This window comes from Esox lucius, chromosome 10 (assembly GCF_011004845.1).
Source record: "Esox lucius isolate fEsoLuc1 chromosome 10, fEsoLuc1.pri, whole genome shotgun sequence".
Taxonomy (NCBI): domain Eukaryota; kingdom Metazoa; phylum Chordata; class Actinopteri; order Esociformes; family Esocidae; genus Esox; species Esox lucius.
In genome coordinates this window covers 6,268,909-6,287,824 of record NC_047578.1, presented here as the reverse complement: position 1 = coordinate 6,287,824, position 18,916 = coordinate 6,268,909, and the positions used below count along the sequence as shown (strand labels likewise).

The 18,916-nt window shown below is 49.2% G+C and overlaps 1 protein-coding gene across 1 annotated transcript in view; it reads right to left on the bottom strand.

The window, feature by feature from the left end:
• Positions 1–12,912: 12,912 nt before the first annotated feature.
• The window catches only part of bop1 (BOP1 ribosomal biogenesis factor), a 63,799-nt gene continuing 57,795 nt past the window's right edge, over positions 12,913–18,916 (bottom strand). The window contains exons 11-16 of the mRNA XM_010891558.4: positions 17,036–17,168; positions 15,990–16,170; positions 15,289–15,580; positions 14,941–15,025; positions 14,705–14,812; positions 12,913–14,039 (exon numbers count right to left, since the gene is read on the bottom strand). Coding sequence (XP_010889860.2) covers positions 13,886–14,039; positions 14,705–14,812; positions 14,941–15,025; positions 15,289–15,580; positions 15,990–16,170; positions 17,036–17,168 — 953 coding nt within the window. The 3' untranslated portion in view covers positions 12,913–13,885. The remainder of the gene's footprint in view (positions 14,040–14,704; positions 14,813–14,940; positions 15,026–15,288; positions 15,581–15,989; positions 16,171–17,035; positions 17,169–18,916) is intronic.

Here is an 18,916-nt window from a genome sequence, read left to right as displayed (position 1 = left end):
TTGGCTTCAGTAAGGGCCCGGAAAGTACACTTTCTCCAGTACTATGTAGTACCCTGGTTTACTTTGGAGCTTTAATTGTTGAAACTGATGACCAGAATGTAAATCTCGGCGACTGCGTTTGACGTCGCGCTTTGATCCACCAGCTGCTGATTTACCATCACCTGAACTTTAACGCTCTCCGAAGGTATGTGAAACCTTGAGAGAGGCTGACTTCCAGGGGAGAGACCGGTCGGGGTGTTTGGCTTTGATGACACAAGTGTTCATCATCCTTATGTAAACAAAACGCGGTGTGAAATTCTATATGTGATGTGACTGCGTGTGCCACGCCAACATACTGGTGGGAGCTAAAGGTACAGCTGGCTTTGGAATGCTGAAGTTATCTGTGCCAAGCTGTTGTCTCTGGGCCAAAGTGGATGAAACCAATCTGTCCCGTGCAATGAATAGTCAATAAGACGGATATCCCACGCAGGACATAGTTAAGTGAGGAGCAGGTCTATGCGTCACTTGACACATCAGAGATTGTGTAAGCAGTGCCAGGATTTTCACTGATCTAGTGACCAGAGAAAAACTGTATTTACAGCCTACAAGCAAGGGCCGGAGTGTTTCACGGTGAGACTGTCTGCCAGGACAAACTCCTGCCCTTTTCGTAAAAAAAAAAAAAAACAGCCAAAAAAACGTTTGTTTCCCCAAGTGATTCTTCAGCACTACTAGATTTGTGTGGGCCGCCATTTTGAGCAGTCCGTATGTTGTACAGAAATTGCAGTTTGATAGACTCTCCCTAATATAGGGCTGGCTTGAAGAAGCACTGTAGACCAAACTTCTGTGGAGATGGAACAGGTGGTAAGCGTATTATCCAGGAAGAACTCGAAAAACCAGATGGATGCGTGCCACCAAAAACAATCTCCAGCAATTCATGTGACAGGACAGGGTACACGAGGAACAATAACAAATTACATAAAATTGGGCTACTGCTAAAATGAACATCCGATTGGTCTCGCTTATTTCACCTCCTTTCTTCAGTGACGGCAACGTCACCCGGGAGGGCTGTGGAAGCGAAGACGGCTGGGATGTTTCTGTTTTCCTGCAATCGCGCCCCGCCCTCCGCTCCTCCCTCGCAATGCCAGGCCGCGCAGGGGGAGGGGTCACCTGGAGGGCAAGCCCCCTAGATAGACAGACACTAGTAGCCACCTCACCGCCACTGCAAAAAATAAATAAAACAACAACTGTGACACTGTCACACGCCTCGGACTGAAGAAGGGCGTTATTCTCACACGGGAAAAATATTCTGCCTGTCCTCCCACCTGGTCTGGGACTGAAAGGCCATTTCAGTATAACGCACATTTCAGAAAAAGCCAATTTAGTTTGATTTCATACTCCGGGAAGGTATAGCACTCTGGCAATATTTCCACTATAAGGTGACCAAATGGAGAAAAAGTACTCGGAAAAGTAACACGCAAAAAGGTTGCGTCAGTTCTTTTTAAATGAAGACTGACTCGAAGTCCCAAATCCAGATATGTATCCTTTGGAAAACTGAGTGGTCCAATTTGAACACCCAAGCTGTGAACGTACACTGACCAGAGTCGACGGCTGATATATATCTGAAATTCTCCTTCACCTTCTCATGAGATGTGACCTAAATTTGACACGTCTGATATCATAAACCCTGTCCATCCATAAATCTGAGTAACACTAGTGTTTGAGTTTCGCCCATAGAGCTCCTGTTTCTCCTAGAAACTCAGGCTCCTTTGCCAAATGGCTCCAGATTGCCTCAAAGCTACTTTCTGGCCAACTCATGGTAAACTCCATGCTGGTCCCGTGGACCTACAGTATATATTCCTTTTTACTGCACTGTTTAACTACCTAATTGGGCTTTCTCATACTGACCACAGAGAAAAAAAAAACACTGTATTTCAACAGCGGTTAACTACAATTTGCTATCTCCGGAGTACCGTCAACACTTTGAGAAAGAGAGGGTCTGTCCCAGACTACTTCCAGTCCTAACTGACTCGCTGAATGATTCCAAATCACAGAGTTTGACCGTATATTTTATATTTTTGCTCTTTGCCGCAAGTGAGACCCCATTAAATGGTATTAAATCTCATTAAATGGTAAATGTGCTAAACACCATGACATCAACTAAACCAGTGGTTCCCAATCAGGGGTACTAGGACCCCTGGGGGTACTGGGCCTATCAACAAGGGGTACTTGAAAACACTCACGACACCACAGGCTTACTAGTGAAATTAACATGAGGGGGTACTCCAGGGGTACTCAAGAGCACAGCAAAATACTGTGGGTGGTAAAATAACTGAAAAAGTTTGGGAACCACTGAACAAAACTATAACGATTCATTAATTATCCGCCTTGTGCTTGATACGGACTTGCCCACAGTCTGACTGACAGATGTTGGGACGATGTGCAACTGTGTTTGGATAACCGGGGGGATAATATAATTATTCCCCTTTCCATAGCCGAAAAGAGGGCAATTACAGTATATTGGTTTCTAACGGCCCTAGAGATGTTCTGCTACAAGCCCCAGAGGCTTGCGTTCATGCAGTTAAGGACAGACAAGATGTTCATCTATTCAGTTACCCATCGAAGTTACGCCAACGCTGCCTATCTAAGAACGGCCCATGCCACAAAGGACTGGAAGACGGAAAGGAGGTGCAAGGCGGAGTGGTAGACAGACTCAGGGCCAAGCCAGGGCCCGTTCACTCATTATTAGGCCGTAAAGTGCTGTGTTGCACTCCACAGCAAACTCCCCCTATGACATGTAAAGTTACACGGGTTCTCTGTAGCTCAGACCCTGTGGCTTTAGACTTCGGCTCTTAAAGCGCCATCTGAGTCGTTCGGGAGAGCCTGGATTTGGGAGGAGGCTGTCTGCTGGTTACTCCTTGCAGACCCGACCAGCAGACCGGACCAGCCGGGACCAAACTAGACATGACCAGACTAGCCTACCATGGCCCAGCACAGCCCAAACAAGACTGGATCCGGCCAGGCCAAACTAGTGAAGAACAGACCAGTCCAGACCAAACTAAACCAGAGCCAAGTAGACTATTAGACCAAAGTAAACATTTTTACAATTTTATAATTTAGCAGAACGCCCCTGCCCCCCCGTGGGAATCAGACCTACAGTCTTGGAGTTGAAAGCACCAAGCTCTTACCAAGTGAAATACACAAGACTTGATTTGAATGGATAAAACTCAACTGGGCCAGATCACAACCAACTAGACGAGACAGGAGCAGACCACAAAACCAGTCCCCAGAATCAGAACAGCCTCTTGACTATGGCCAAACACATTCCCCATGACCATGTCTAATCCCCGGGACAGAATGATCATATTTGTACACAATAACGAATGACTCACGATACTCAACTTAACAAAAATAATAACCAAAACAACACGGTAATAAGCACATTCAGAGCATAACACGGAGTTAGAGCTCATTGAAGGCTTCCCCAGACCAGACCAGACTTCTTTTACAGCGCACTGAAATGACAGCCTAGTAAGAAAAAAAGCAGTTTTTCTTTTTTCTTGACAGCCTTAAACCCTTTTCTCACCCATGACACAGTGACAGTACCAGAACCCAGTGACAATAGCAATGAGGTTTTCGGAGCAGGCCCCATAGTCTACTCAAGCGCACCAGTCTGGTGAAGGCCCACAAGCACCGACAGCATCTGCCTCCCATTTAGCATGTTAGCCTTGAACTGGACCTCCTCCAGAGTGATACGGGCCCTTTAAAGCTCCCCTGGGATGCCCCACCAGCATTGCCTAGAGCCAGCCAGGTTTCAGCACTGTCGCGCCCTTCTCTTATGGTGGCCAGATTGATTGCATTTGATATGAATTGTATTTCGTTTAGCCTCTACATCGGGTGTAAGATTTCTCAGAACGCTTTATTGCAGTTGTAAATTTATATAATTGTTGAGATTGAGATACGCTTTTTCTCAGAATCTCTTCATGATTTATGATTTTGAGTTTTCTTTTGGGGGGGGGGGGGGGGGGGGGGGGTCAAATTCAACTGAGTTTCAGTTGCAAGGCGTGGGAGAGCTGTGTTTGGCTAATGCTACACCTGTGGCTACATTTACTGAGGTCTGAGAGGGGATAGCGGATCAAAATGACCAAATACTCCAAAATGGAATGTTCAAATTTCGGCCAATATCATAAATCGTACTGTTAGTAGCCCCAGTTTACTATGCTAATACTGTTATTCTATTACTACTACAAGTAGTCTTCCATTAGTTCTTCTACTAAAATTATAGTCCATTAGTACTAGTAATCTATTAGTACTACCATCAGTGGCAAACTGTACATGTATACATACAAACTACACACAGCTATGGAGAGAAACACCATTAAGACTAATCTATTATTTCTTTTTTTGTGTCTTCCAAACCTCATAACGATATAAACATTTTCCAGTAATAAAACAACAAGGTTGCGGCCACACCAATCAACCAAAAAAGGAAACCTTACAGTACCCGTTGAAGCCACCTCCCTGAAACTAGTTTTTGCACTTTGGGATGTCTGCATTTACAAGTAGGGCCTAGTATTTCGTGAGCTTTTGTGCATTTTAGGGATATCTGATTTGTGCAAAAAAAGGCATGAATTGACAGGAGAGCAATGGGTTAAGCACTGTCAACAATCTACCAAATGCGATCAGTTGCCTATACCTGCTATTTGCACTTCCTTCGTGACAATTTGCTCGCGTTGCTGAGTCAAGCTGCCGGAGCTAGCAGGTGAAAAGACATGTTCAAACCCCCACTGTGCTGGCCATGCCAAAAGAGCTATGCGTTCCGGTACCTCTATGCCCATCTCTCATGCGCGCGCCACAATGTGTTACTTGACCTCCCGATTTACAAATGAATCACTGATCACAAGTGCTTTTCTCATGAAACCTTTCGTTGGGTTGAAAAGTGAAGACCATTAATGAATAAATGTCAGTCTTTTTTTTTTATGTAAGCGTACCCCATCATTACCCAGTTAACCCATCATTCTTTATTTGGCACATCAGCCAGAATGCTTTAAAGCTCCGCAGGGTCACAACTGTGGTCACTACTGAGGACACACACACACTCCCCTGGGAGTGACTCACAGATGTGGGTGACACCACACACACACACACACACACACACTCACTCACTCACTCCCCTGGCAGTGACTCACAGATGCTGAGGAGTGGCGCTTGGTCGAAACGTCACTGGTTCCATTTTACCCCATATGGGTCAGCTGGTCTGGTGTTGTACGTTGAAACTCATGGACCGTTAACATCAGAGGTGTGCACCCATGCTGCTAGGGGGTGGTGGGGGTATATCCCCAGCCCAGTGGTGACTGGGTAAAACAGGCCGTGCCTCCACCAACCTACCCTGTAATTACCTCCAGCCTGTAATGAAACACTGTTGAATCTACAGAGGCCTGATGTGCAACAGATGGGCAATGGCCTGCCTGGCCCTCCAGAACATCCAGAGGCCACCTAAAACCTGGATCCTAAATGGCGTCCTGCTGCCTGCATGGTGCACTTCACAGAGAGGCCTTCCGATTGGTCTGATGTGTCATTGTCCCGCTCAATACTTGCGGTAACTTGTTTACCAACGGCGAACCCACGACACCTGCAATTCACACCCGTGGTCCTGAACCCCGTCTTTTCAACCCTCCCCCGTCCACGCGCACCAACCTCGGGGCCAAGGGCAAGTGACGGACGGGAGGAAGTGCTGAAGGAAAACAAACAAACAGAGTGAGCGTCGTAAAAACCGGCCTCCTGTCCCTCATCCTTTGAGCCGCTATGCACAGAACATTAAGAAGCGTATCCTTCAGAGACCTGGGCTGGCTAACCCAGCTCAGAGAGAGAGCAGTTAGCTGGTCTCACATATCCATCTAACCCAGCTCAGAGAGAGCAGTTAGCTGGTCTCACATATCCATCTAACCCAGCTCAGAGAGAGAGCAGTTAGCTGGTCTCACATATCCATCTAACCCAGCTCAGAGAGAGAGCAGTTAGCTGGTCTCACATATCCATCTAACCCAGCTCAGAGAGAGAGCAGTTAGCTGGTCTCACATATCCATCTAACCCAGCTCAGAGAGAGAGCAGTTAGCTGGTCTCACATATCCATCTAACCCAGCTCAGAGAGAGAGCAGTTAGCTGGTCTCACATATCCATCTAACCCAGCTCAGAGAGAGAGCAGTTAGCAGGTCTCACATATCCATCTAACCCAGCTCAGAGAGAGCAGTTAGCTGGTCTCACATATCGATCTAACCCAGCTCAGAGAGAGAGCAGTTAGCTGGTCTCACATATCCATCTAACCCTGGAGGGTGCAGAGAAAACTACTCCACAAAGAAGACACCTTGACAGAGTTCAGACAGAGAGAGTCTGTCGGCTGTCCTGGATGCGAAAGATCTTACAATGTGATTCACTCAAAGGTCTAGCTCAGGGATCCCACTGGCCCTAAGCTCCGTCCCCCACATCCACCCCCAGTCTTCCTGAATCCTGCTGGAGAGGAGAGCACTGGGGGCCGTCCAGCTAAGGATTTAGGGGCTCTGATTTACAGCTCTGGGGGGACCCCACAGCTGGGGTGGGGATTAGGACCAGGGCCGAGACAGGAAGGTTTGGGGGGGGGGCAAAATTAGGAAGTCTCCTTCAACGATTGGAACAGAAGGATGAGAGGAACAGTGTCGACAACAGGACAATCAAAAGAAGTTAAAACCTGTTCAAACAAATATTTGAATATAGTCCTAATTTGACATTCACATTATAATCAGGGTCCTTCTCTGTATAAAGTAATAAAGTATTCTGAATCAGTGCCCCCTGACTCCCCATAACAGCTTGGTATTGGAACAAGTATTCATTCAACTTTTTGTGATGATTTATCCATCCATATCTCAATGCTCAATAGACTTTGGAACATTATTTACTCATTGAATCCTAAGAGACAGCTCTTTTTATTCTAGTTGTGGTCAGGGTTCCAAACGAACACAAACATGCCACCAAGTACGTTCTGCATTAATTGACAACAAGACCGATCCCCAACCGGCCCCAGTGACAACAAGACCGATCCCCAACCAGCCCCGGTGACAACAAGACCGATCCCCAACCAGCCCCGGTTACAACAAGACCGATCCCCAACCGGCCCCAGTGACAACAAGACCGATCCCCAACCGGCCCCAGTGACAACAAGACCGATCCCCAACCAGCCCCGGTGACAACAAGACTGATCCCCAACCAGCCCCGGTTACAACAAGACTCATCCCCAACCATCCCCTGTGACAACAAGACTGATCCCCAACCAGCCCCAGTGACAACAAGACTGATCCCCAACCAGCCCCGGTTACAACAAGACTGATCCCCAACCATCCCCTGTGACAACAAGACTGATCCCCAACCAGCCCCGGTTACAACAAGACTCATCCCCAACCATCCCCTGTGACAACATGACTGATCCCCCCAGTGACATGTTTTTAACAGGCCAAATGGGATTTGGGATATAATCTGGGTGCCCTGTCCCTATAAGCCAACTTTTCTTTACATCATGTGTGCCTGGTCTGTCAAAAAAACCGACTCTCTGGGTCGAGTCAGCCAGGCCACGTTCGCACACGTCCTGCTGTGGATCTAACAGTGGAAACCCCTTCCAGCCAATGATTACAATGATCCATCTAAGGACCCGAATGTGAAGACAGAGAGGGGCGGAGAACGAGGAGACGGCCTGGGACAACCTGACCGGCGCCTCGCCAAGACTGCAGCACACACACTGTCGTGTAACAACTGCCTGCCTGGTGATCCACTGCGGTCATGACGGTGTAGCTGGCCACATCCTGTTTTCAGAGAGATGCCGATGTCAATTTACAGAAGAATCACGGCCGGTATACGGAGAGCCTGCCCAGTCGTGGGTACCGAGGTATTTTTATCGTTGTAGTGGTTAATACCTCAGCTATACCACACACACACACACACACACACACACACACACACACACACACACACACACACACACACACACACACACACACACACACACACACACACACACACACACACACACACACACACACACACACACACACACACACACACACACACACACACACACACACACACACACACACACACACACACACGAATTGCCTTGGATGTATAACTTTGTATTACTTTTTTTTTTTTACTGTAAGCGTCTTGTCATGTTTCGGGAGAAAAGCTGCCCGCACCGCGAAAAGCTGTTGGGGAACCAAATAAGCAAACAAAGAAACAGACATTTATTTTCCTGGCTTGAAGCAAACAGGCATGATGGAGGTAGAGGAGACTGAATGTACTCTGCTTGTTTTACCCCATCAATAATACAATACAATACAATACAATAATCTGTGGCGCTCTAGTTACAGCAGGTCCTTTCCCTGGTTGGCATGACAACCCCACTGGACCAAGTTTGGGCAACAACAGGTAAGAAAGCACCTTTGACACCGGGATGACTACCGTACAGGAAACACGTACAAATGATCTGAAATCTTGTTGCTTGTACACACACACACACACACACACACACACACACACAAAACAAGCCTGGCGGACAAATTCCAGTGTCGGTGTGAAATTTCTACCAAGCCGCCTCGTCTCTCTTCTCTCTCTCTCTCTGTACATTACACCTCCCCTGCGCTCCCCTTAGCCACCCTGGAATAAGTCCTCGGTGTCCAGATAATAAAAGACTGCTGCAGGGTGCCGCCAGGCCTCGTTACTCGCACACGGAGGGCATGAGACTGCCGCTTAGGCCTGGGCCTGGCCTTCCCTTCAAAGCCGGCCCTCCTCCATATCAAATGTGGTGCTTAAAGTAACCAGAGAGCGGCCTTTTACTTTTCTTTAAATTAGCTCAGGCAACTCAATTTCACTGTGGTTTACTTCCACCGCTGTCCGCATGGCTGGGGCACCATGATGTCACCAGGCCCTGGTTGTAGGAAGCACATGTGCAGGCAGCAGGAAAAGCGCCCCCCCCCCCCCCCCCCGCCCCCCCAAATTTAGGGGTAATTTGTAACAGATCTGAATTAAGTCGACTGCCAAAAGTTCACAGTGCCGTTTTTCCCCTCCAATTAAAAAACGGTAAACTCCCAGAAGTTTGAATTCTGCAGGTGTTGCAAATTGGGGTCGAGGAGTATCAAATCTGGCCGCTCTCTCACTCCTGCCGAAAGATACCGTTTCGACTGCCTGTTCTGGGGCTTCGGTTCCTCCTGTGCTTTTCGGTAACCCCTCCAGTTAAGAGAGAAAATAGCGCCGGAATGTTTTTCGTGCCACATCTGCCAAAGTCTTCAAAGTGAAAGAAGAAGGGCTCCATTGTCAGCGAAGGAAAGGACAGACAGACGAAACAAGATTGAGGATCTGTGAGAGAACGCGCTGGCCCGGGCCTTCAGAGCCCTCTGTGCCTTGACGCACTGACTACTTGTTAATCAAACCTCTGGGAATGACAAGATCAACCTGTGTGCGTGTCCCTCTGTTTAAGCTCTGTGGATGAGGGTGTCTATTCCTGGTCCAGGGACACATGACAGATGAGGTCCATTATTAAGAAAAAAAATCTGTGATCAGTTGCTGGTTCATGTAGATGAGAACAGTACTCGTTTTGAGGCAAATGGAAGCTGAAAGAGCTCAACATGGCCCTGTATTGTTCGGACCGAATAAGGCTGAACTGAATGCGGTGGTAGATAAACGCTGATGTACTGTATGTCATCGCAGAGCTTTGACTTGAGTAAAAAAATAACTGAGGGGAAGAAATGTGAGGTTTACCAAAAACCATTCAAAACCGAAAGTGGCTCCTAGTTCCAATCCTAGAGATTCCAAAAGGAAAACCTAATCTTTTAGCTGTGGTCTTGATTAAGTAAAAAAAAAAAATCTAATGGAAAAAATAAGGCCACAATCACTAAATGCAAGGAAAATATTAATGTGCATGTGTCTGGCTGCTACCGTTTGGAATGACTCAGTGTTTGAACAGACAAGCCTTTAAAACGGCCTTCTGTGGTATTAAATAGATGGATTCAAACCCTCATCCCCTTTATGCTTTTTCGCTAATATTTCTCATCATGTCAAGTGCATCCGTCATTGTCACTGGCTAGCTCAGACGGGATGTACTAACAGGAACATCTCTTCACATCACATTACAAAGACTGCGCACAACTCACCTGTGATGTGTTAACCAGTAGTAGTAGTTTAGTAATGAAGAAGTGGATTCCCAAACCGTCTCGTTGTGACACTGACATTACTCCACCCTGTTGGCTTGTCGGAACTGTCTAAGGGGGCGGGGCTCGTCCAAAGCTGCTGACAATCACAGAAAATCCCGAGCTCCTGGTCCAGTCCTCAGAGCAACTACAGTGGGTTCCCAAATTAACTCACATCTCACAGAGCTTTAAACACAGGTAGGAGAGAACGGGGCTCTAATTCTTTCCACTTATCCTGGAACGTGGCCTTCCCGAAGCCTAGTTCCTTTACACCGACCGCATATTTGCTGTTTGTTTTGACCAGGCTCCCCGAGGGTGAAAAAAAAAAAAAAACTGAAAGGAAGAAATGGAGTATAGAGAAAGCGATGGAAACGTTTGCTGCCTGCCAGGACTGCATCAATTTCTTTTAAAACTATTCAGTGATGCAATGGTAGTGTTACTGGGTTTCACTGACAGGAAAACCACAGGGGTGCGGGTGCACGCACACACACACGCACGCACACACACACACACGCACGCACGCACGCACGCACGCACGGCTCACTGTTGTGGGCGAGACACACGGTAACAGACATCAAAGGCCTCTCCAAATAGACAGAGCATTTCAGACTGTGCCACTGTCTAAAACAGGGCTCCTTCAACTCCGATCCTGGAGAGCCTTAACATTTCTGGGTTTTATTTCAAACAGGTACTTAATAGCACTCAACTGGTGTCCTGGGTCAGAATCAGTCCCTGATTAGGATAGGATTAAAACCAGAAATGTCTGGGCCCTCCAGTACCGGAGCTGAACCGCCCTGGTCTCAAGTCATCCCGAGAAATGGAGAAGTGGAACTCTAGAGTGGAGCCGAGACACTGAGGGCCACTGTACATCAACACAACACCTCAACAAACACTCTGTAATGGGTCGTGACAACAACACGGTTTCCACTGAGGTGCTTGGTGGGGCCCCTGGGCAGGCTGGGTAGGGGTGAAAGCTCTGCACTGTTGGGGCCCCTGGTCAGGGCTCAAAGCCGGGTCAGGGAGGCCGGTCAGAGGAGTCGAGGAGGAAGTCATTAAAAGGTCGACAAGGCTTTTTATGACTTTATGATGTCACCTTTTGGCTGCAGAGGGAAGAGAGGTTTTCTTGTGGAATTTGTCTGGTGTCATATCCAGTTTGGACCATAAGTGTGTCGCGGAGACCCACAGATCCCAGTCTGAACCTAGAGGCCCTGCCTTGTCTGACATCTTTACAGGGATCTGGCTACTGGCAACCCTTCAGCTAATTTATGGAATACCAGAAATAATACTCCTCTGCTCTGAGTGAGCCAGCCTGCTGCCATTCGAATGCTTTGTGTAAAACCCTCAGTCTTTGACGTATCATGTATAGGACCAATCCCTTTGTGCTGATTAAAAAATATTTTATGCATGTCCATTTCCTCTCTCCCAGTACAGTTTGGGAGAGCTGGGAAAAACGGGTCTTCAAAACAGGGACAGCTGCAGTCAATTGACTGGCCTCCCCAGCTACTGCCCATGTTAATTGATAAATGTGGTAAAGTGTACCACATTTGTTTCTGCTTGGCTTTCCCCCCCCGTAAACCTGAAATTCAAGTGGAAACAGATTCAAAGTGGAGGAGAGACAGTGTAATATACTTCATGAGGCATGAAGCTTTTCATCCCTCTAATGCATGCATGCACTATCAAACCACTTCCATACTTATTAGTAGGGCTCCTTAAATGTAGCATTTTAATGTTTTGGTCCCCCTTCCCCGGCAAAAATCTTCAGGGGGAAAAGCAACATGACTGCCTTTCAAAAGGGGCTTGGTGGAAACAGCTTCAGTTTCCATCACTTTAGTCCTAGTAGGTTCTCCTTGACAAAGGAAATGGAAGAACTTCCATTAAAGAGAACACTAGAAAAACCTGCCTTTTCTGTCAAACACTTGTGGTTTAAAGTAGTTGGATTTTATTTATTTCCATTTGAACTTATTGAAAGTTGATTTCTAGACCACTTGAGTAATTCCATATGTATGAATGGTGTTTAGTGAGAGAACTGCCATCTGTCAGTGAGACGCTGAGCAAGTGGTTTGAAGTCAAGTCCCTGTTGTCATCGGCCTAGTGGTAATATACACTGTTGGATAAGAAATGTAATGTCAAAATTACTCAAATCCAATATATTTCAAATGTTGTATATTTGCTAATCAGAATCAATTCATATCACAATTCAGAATACAGTCCAGGGGCAGAAACATTCTTCTGTTTCAACGCCTGGAACATGCTGTGACCATGTAGCGAGAGACGGCAACGATGTCCACCTCAAACCATCTCGGATTAAAGCACTGCATGGACCGGACAGAAATGAACCCTTTGTCCCAAACACCACCCTAATCCATGTGTACTGCAATACCTTATCACCTCAAAGTTAGTGTGTTTTACCCTCGGTGAACCTGGGACAAATGCAGAGCACCAAATAGGGAACACGGTGGCATTTGGTAGAGAAAAGGCCACGCTACAGCACGGTGGGGGAGTCGCAGGTGTACAGCGCAGACTGGCCTTGCTTTGGTCAGAGAACGATATATAATCCACTGCTGTGTGATGGCTCTCATCTGGGAGTGAGCTGAGCTGAGGAAAGGAAAACCCACTTCCACGTCTCAGGCTGCATATATTTCAGAGGTTCTGACTTCACCCTTCCTGACCCACCAGCCGTCAGCGCGAGAGACGAGAGAGACCCAAGCACAACACGCACGCTTCAGACAGCTTCAAGGAACACCAGTTTTAATTAAAAAAGAAATACTTGTAGCAGACAGATATAGAGCCGTTGAGAAATGCAGTCGGAAAGGTTTTACAATTCAAACAAGTTTAAAAAGGAATCATATGTTGCCATACTAGTGTAATCCAGTTCTGCTGAACCTTGACAGAACATAACTTCCCTTTCATACACACAGAGACAGAGAGTTTACACACATAACTCTAGGAGATTTCTGAGGGCCCCCAACAGCTTTGTTCTCCAATTGTTTCTACTGGCAAGCTATACCTCGGATCATACCGCACATTGTTTTTTACAGGCGCTGTCCGAAGTGTCCGAGCATTAGTGGTTCGTCTCTTATGCGCTGCTAAGAGGCAGCTGCACAGAACAGCAACCAAGACGGAAACGGGATTTCCTGCTCGGTCCAGGTTTGAGGTTCTGTTTGAAACAATATATTTTTCTTTTTTAAAGTCTCTGTTCCACTGAGGGGAAAGGGAGATTAAAACTGTGTGTTTGGTGTTTTCTTATCCTGGACAAATACAAACAGGGCACCGACCTTGACAATTACTAACACGATAATAGGATTACAGGCACTTGATTTCATTTCCTCCTTCAGGATTCACAGTTGGGAGGACGCGGGTGGAGTCCGGTGGGCTTTTGAAGTACCCGCAGAACAAATGATCAGTCCCTGTTGGTCGGAATCTGTTTTCGGGTGTGGCTGTCGGGTCGACAGCACCAGGCGGGATAAAACGAGCCGTGCTCAGGTACTTCAGAAGGACCTCCGTCTCAAATGATTTCAGGTACCCTGATGCGATGCACTGAATTTGACCGGAGCTCACACTGTACACCCACTACACAGGGAACGTGGCGCAACAGAGATCCCTATAGGGTGTGCCAATTTGGCCAAACGGCTCCGGTAAAAAGCAGCGCACCAGAGGGAACAGGCGGTCATTTGAGACGTGGACGAGGTGTGCGCCGGGGCGGTTTAGGTGAACAGGCGGATGGTGGCGTCAGCCCCAGAGGAGAAGACCCAGGGCTGGGTGGGGTGGAAGGTCACGTCCAGGACACCCAGGTCGTGGGTGATCTGGTGACCCCTCAGCACCTTGACGGGCACAATAAGGGGGTTCTGGAGCAGGTCACTGTTACAGCAGACGGACGGACGGCAGGAAAGAGAGAGGGATGAGAACAGGGATGAGATATGACATCACCAGAACACCGCAGAAGATAAAAACATTACTGTGAAGTACTCCCGAGTTCTATTTTCTTCTCATTTTAAAGCCGTTGACGGTAATATGGTCGATTTAGAAACTACAATACAGGAAACCTGGTTTGTAGAATAGACATCAACATTTTGGCGAGTTGGAAAAGGAACGCAGGGGGAAAGAATAACATTACATGTTTGGTTAGACTATGAAAAGATGTATTAATGGCGACTGATGAAGGGCTTGGATGCCGAGTCGTGGTGCCCTCAACCATACGCGGTTCATTAACTATACTCAAAGACATTTTATGATCTCACTGACTATGGCCTTGGCTGGAGATGGTGCTGTGGAGCAAAGCCATCCAGATACTGACAGAAGACAAGACGATACAGAAAGACTAGAGACAGAAAGAGATACAGACAGTCTAGATACAGACAGACAGACTAGAGACAGACAGGGAGCTACTGACAGACATTAAGACTGGAGACAGAGAGATACTGACAGAGACAGACAGAAAGCAAGACAGACAGAGAGAGGCACATGAGAAAACGGTGAGACGGTGGAATACAGAGGTGATGGCTGTGACTGGTTCAGGGACTTACTTGTACACCATGCCGTGACAGACAATCACACTGCCGTCATCAGCGCCAGAGGCAAACAGGGGGTAGTGTTTGTGGTAGGCCACGCCCCTCAAGGCCTTCTTGTGGTGCCTGGGAGAAAACACACAAAACACCATAGCATCTTATCAATAACCACCTTTCAGTTAACCCCAGTCGAAAACCTAACAAATTGGCAGTAAGAACAGGTGAATAAGCGTGAATACACGGTGTTTGCTCACCTCAGCATCTTGTAGGGCTTGGTGGAGAGGTCCAGATCGAACCACGCCAGTCTGCAGTCGTAGCTGCCACAGATCAGGTTGTCACCTGAGAGGGCCGGTAAGAAGGAAGAAAGAGGGGTCAGAGGTCATTGACCACACACCGCAACGTCCAGGAATCTCTCTGCTGTGTACATTTGTTCAGTTGGTCTGCCGTCCAACCAAAAATTATTCAATCACATCTGACTCCTTTATCACACAATCACCTCGCTCCTATTAAGACGGGAGTCTCCAACCCTGACTTTACTGAAAGTGCATTTAAGCCTTCTCCTCACGCTGAGGCACGGCGTTCTCTATGCGACCGGCACTAACCTCCCGGGTGAATAGCCATGCTGGAGATCCACTTGCAGTTGGCCGTCAGCTTCTTGGTGAGCTCCTGCTTGATGAGGTTGTAGACACGCACGCAGCGCTGCGTGGCCACGAAGAAGTAGGGCCGCAGTGGGTGGAAGGACACGCACTGCACCAGGCCCTTGTTCTTGCGGAAGGGGTTCTGCGTGCGCCGCTTGCTCACCTGGTGGATGAGTACCTGCAGGTTGCTGGTGTTGTCAGGCATGACGCTGGACAGGTAGTCGCCCTTCCCGTGCCACACCACCTGTTTCACGCCCTGTGGGGAGGGAGACACGCGTTAACATAGCGAAGACACTTGACAATCTCCCCGTAGCGGTTTTATCACCAGCAGCTAGTATTAAGTGTTGCAGGCTTTCCGAATGCCATGTGAATCTGTGAAAACGCTGTCAGCTTTTCTTCTCCCCCTGGAAAAAAAAATGACATAGAACTAGACAGCTCTAATGTTTCTTTCCATTTTCTTGAATAGGAAAAAAGGCAAACCACAATCTACTCTGGTTTTGCCAATCCTTAAAAGCCGCCATGTTACGGCTCACGTGTTGGAATCCAAAGGTTTACTGTGGTGAGAGCAAAAAAGGTCTCATTTAACGTCATGGGTTCTATGTATGTCCACTGGAGTGTGAATTTCCCCTGTGGCCCGGTCCCTCTTTGAGGGAGGAGTCTCTTACTTTGGGGTGGGTAAGTGTGAGGCGGTGGCCCTTATCGTGCTCCGGGCCCTCGGACAAAGCCCATGTGACCGCCTGCTCCTTATCCTCCTCTGGGGGTTCGTAGGAGGTGATGAGTTGGTCCGTGGCGCCAACCACCAGCCTGTCTCCTAGTGCCGGGTTCAACAGCAGCACCGTGCTTTCACTGGGAGCGAGGGAACGAGACAGATGGAGAACAGAGTCAGAAGAACACAACAGGGTTGTCTAGTATTTATGTAGCCAAAGTCGGAATAATGTCCAGGAAGCAACTTAATGAGGAAAAGTCCTCTTAAGGTTTGTTGACATCAAGAAGACCATAGAGTGACAACTGTAGACTGGTTGTAGTAACCACAGACCATACACCCTAACTGTATTCCGTGTGACAAAACATACACAGCTCAGTGATGATGACAGTGGAGACCTGGGCACCCCGCCCCACCTGACCTGGGCACCCCGCCCCACCTGACCCGGGCACCCCGCCCCACCTGACCCGGGCACCCCGCCCCACATGACCTGGGCGCCCCACCTGACCCGGACACCCCGCCCCACCTGACCTGGGCGCCCCACCTGACCCGGGCACCCCGCCCCACCTGACCCGGGCACCCCGCCCCACCTGACCCGGGCACCCCGCCCCACCTGACCCGGGCACCCCGCCCCACCTGACCTGGGCGCCCCACCTGACCCGGGCACCCCGCCCCACCTGACCCGGGCACCCCGCCCCACCTGACCCGGGCACCCCGCCCCACATGACCCGGGCACCCCGCCCCACATGACCCGGGCACCCCGCCCCACATGACCCGGGCACCCCGCCCCACATGACCCGGGCACCCCGCCCCACATGACCCGGGCACCCCGCCCCACATGACCCGGGCACCCCGCCCCACATGACCCGGACACCCCGCCCCACATGACCCGGACACCCCGCCCCACATGACCCGGACACCCCGCCCCACATGACCCGGGCACCCCGCCCCACATGACCCGGGCACCCCACCTCGGTACTTAAGGGACCCCTTCAGCGGGACACTTACAAACACACGGCCACCAGGCAGACCGCCGGGTTGGGGTTCCACGCCACGCCCTTCACCGCTCCACCGACCTCCAGAGTCTTCAAGCACCTCCCGGTGTTCACCTCCCAGAAGCGCACCGTGCAGTCGTCAGACCCTAATGGGAGAGAGGGGGTCAAAGGTCAGACCGTAGAGACCATCCGGGGATCCCCGACAGCAGTGTGCACACGTGTGTGTGTGTGTGTGTGTGTGTGTCTGCTTGCGTGTGTGAGAAGCTGTGTGTGACTGCTTGCGTGTGTGACGGTGTGTCCACACACTAACACCAGGGGGTCAATTCAACCTCAGCAGGTGTGGTCTGTAGACGACAAGCCTCGTTGAGTTACCACAGCGTGAAAGTGTTAAAGTGGCCCATAAATCAAGCTGGGGACTAGACGGCTGACCAGACCATATTAGAGGGATCACAAACTAACGTTGGGGGGAGGGGGGGGGTAAAGGGGATGGGCCTGGTTTGTGTCACAGCTCAGACTGGGGGTTCAGGGGTTAATGGATGGGGAGGCTTGGTTTTATGAATAGGTGGGAAAACAGATATTACCTCAGGGTAAAGTAGTGGCCTATCTTCACATTTAAAACGGAACGTTCACCTATTAAATACATTACCCATTAACTGTGTGTGTGCACGGACGTGTGTGAGAGGGAGTGTGTGTGTGTGTGTGTGTGTGTGTGTAACACACGTTCTAAGCAGCCAGACAGAGGGTGGGGACAGGTTTCCTGGCCGGCCTGCTGCTCATCGGAGTGAAAGCAGACACACATTCTGAAGGCAGCTCTCCCCAGTGGTCCACCCGCTGCTTTATCAGTGACACATCCTGGGCCTTTCTGCTTTTGGACACACGGAAACGTGTCCCCACTGGCGCCCATCGCCCTACGCAGTCCACTACGTGCTCCGGTTTGAACCCGACGCACTAAATAGGGGACATGATGCCATTGGGGACATGGATAACTAACGCCTTCTGGGAAAGCCTGGAGCATCACTGGCTACTGTAGCACGGCCAGAGCACACCCCCGATTCTGACAGGATTTTCTTTGCTATTACAGCTTCCTCTATTAGCTCTGCCTCGCTGTTGTGGAGCACCGAGCAGTAATTTTTTCAGCAGACCTTTGGAGAACACTTGACAACCACATGCGCTGGTCTTGGGCTTTTACGGTTCCGTCTGTCATCACAGCCGTTTGGCCACGGAGGACCCATTCTAGCAGACCCCTCCCGGAGAATCCGCCAACCCTCTGTATTGATCTGCATTTGCCGTTTCCGTTAGAAGCCACAGGACGTTGGGACTGGGTCCCTCCTTTTGGTAAAAACCCACAGGGTGGACGGACCCCTGCTGAAGTCTATCTATGATTTCTTGTTGAGGTTTGTTTGAGGAGAGAGGGAGAGAAAGCGGGCATGTTTGATCAGAACCACAGGAACCAACTCCTCCTTCCTTCTGACAGACAATATGGAACAGGGTGAGCATGTCGGGCCTATGCCCCCCCCCCCCACCCACCCATAACAACTCCACTGACACTCAACCGCTTCGACGTACACGAGGCAGGAAGCAGCGGCGGTGAAATAAAAGTCGTATTTTTACATTTATACCTGCATGCTCCATAAACGCAAGAAAACAACAGGGGAAGAAAGTGGCTCCCGGTCAGAGGGTGGAGTGTAATAACTTAAGAAACCATAATCACTTTTTAAGTATTGAGCTCTGTGGCTGCTACAGATATAGAACCGGAGGGACCGGCCCGGCCGGGTCCTGCTGGCGGTGGAAAGAGAGACGGTGACGGAGGCCGACAGACACACACAGGCAGACCCGTCCCTCTGCCAACGCCTCGCCGGGGCCCGGCTGTGAGTAGACAACCACTGGATCGGCC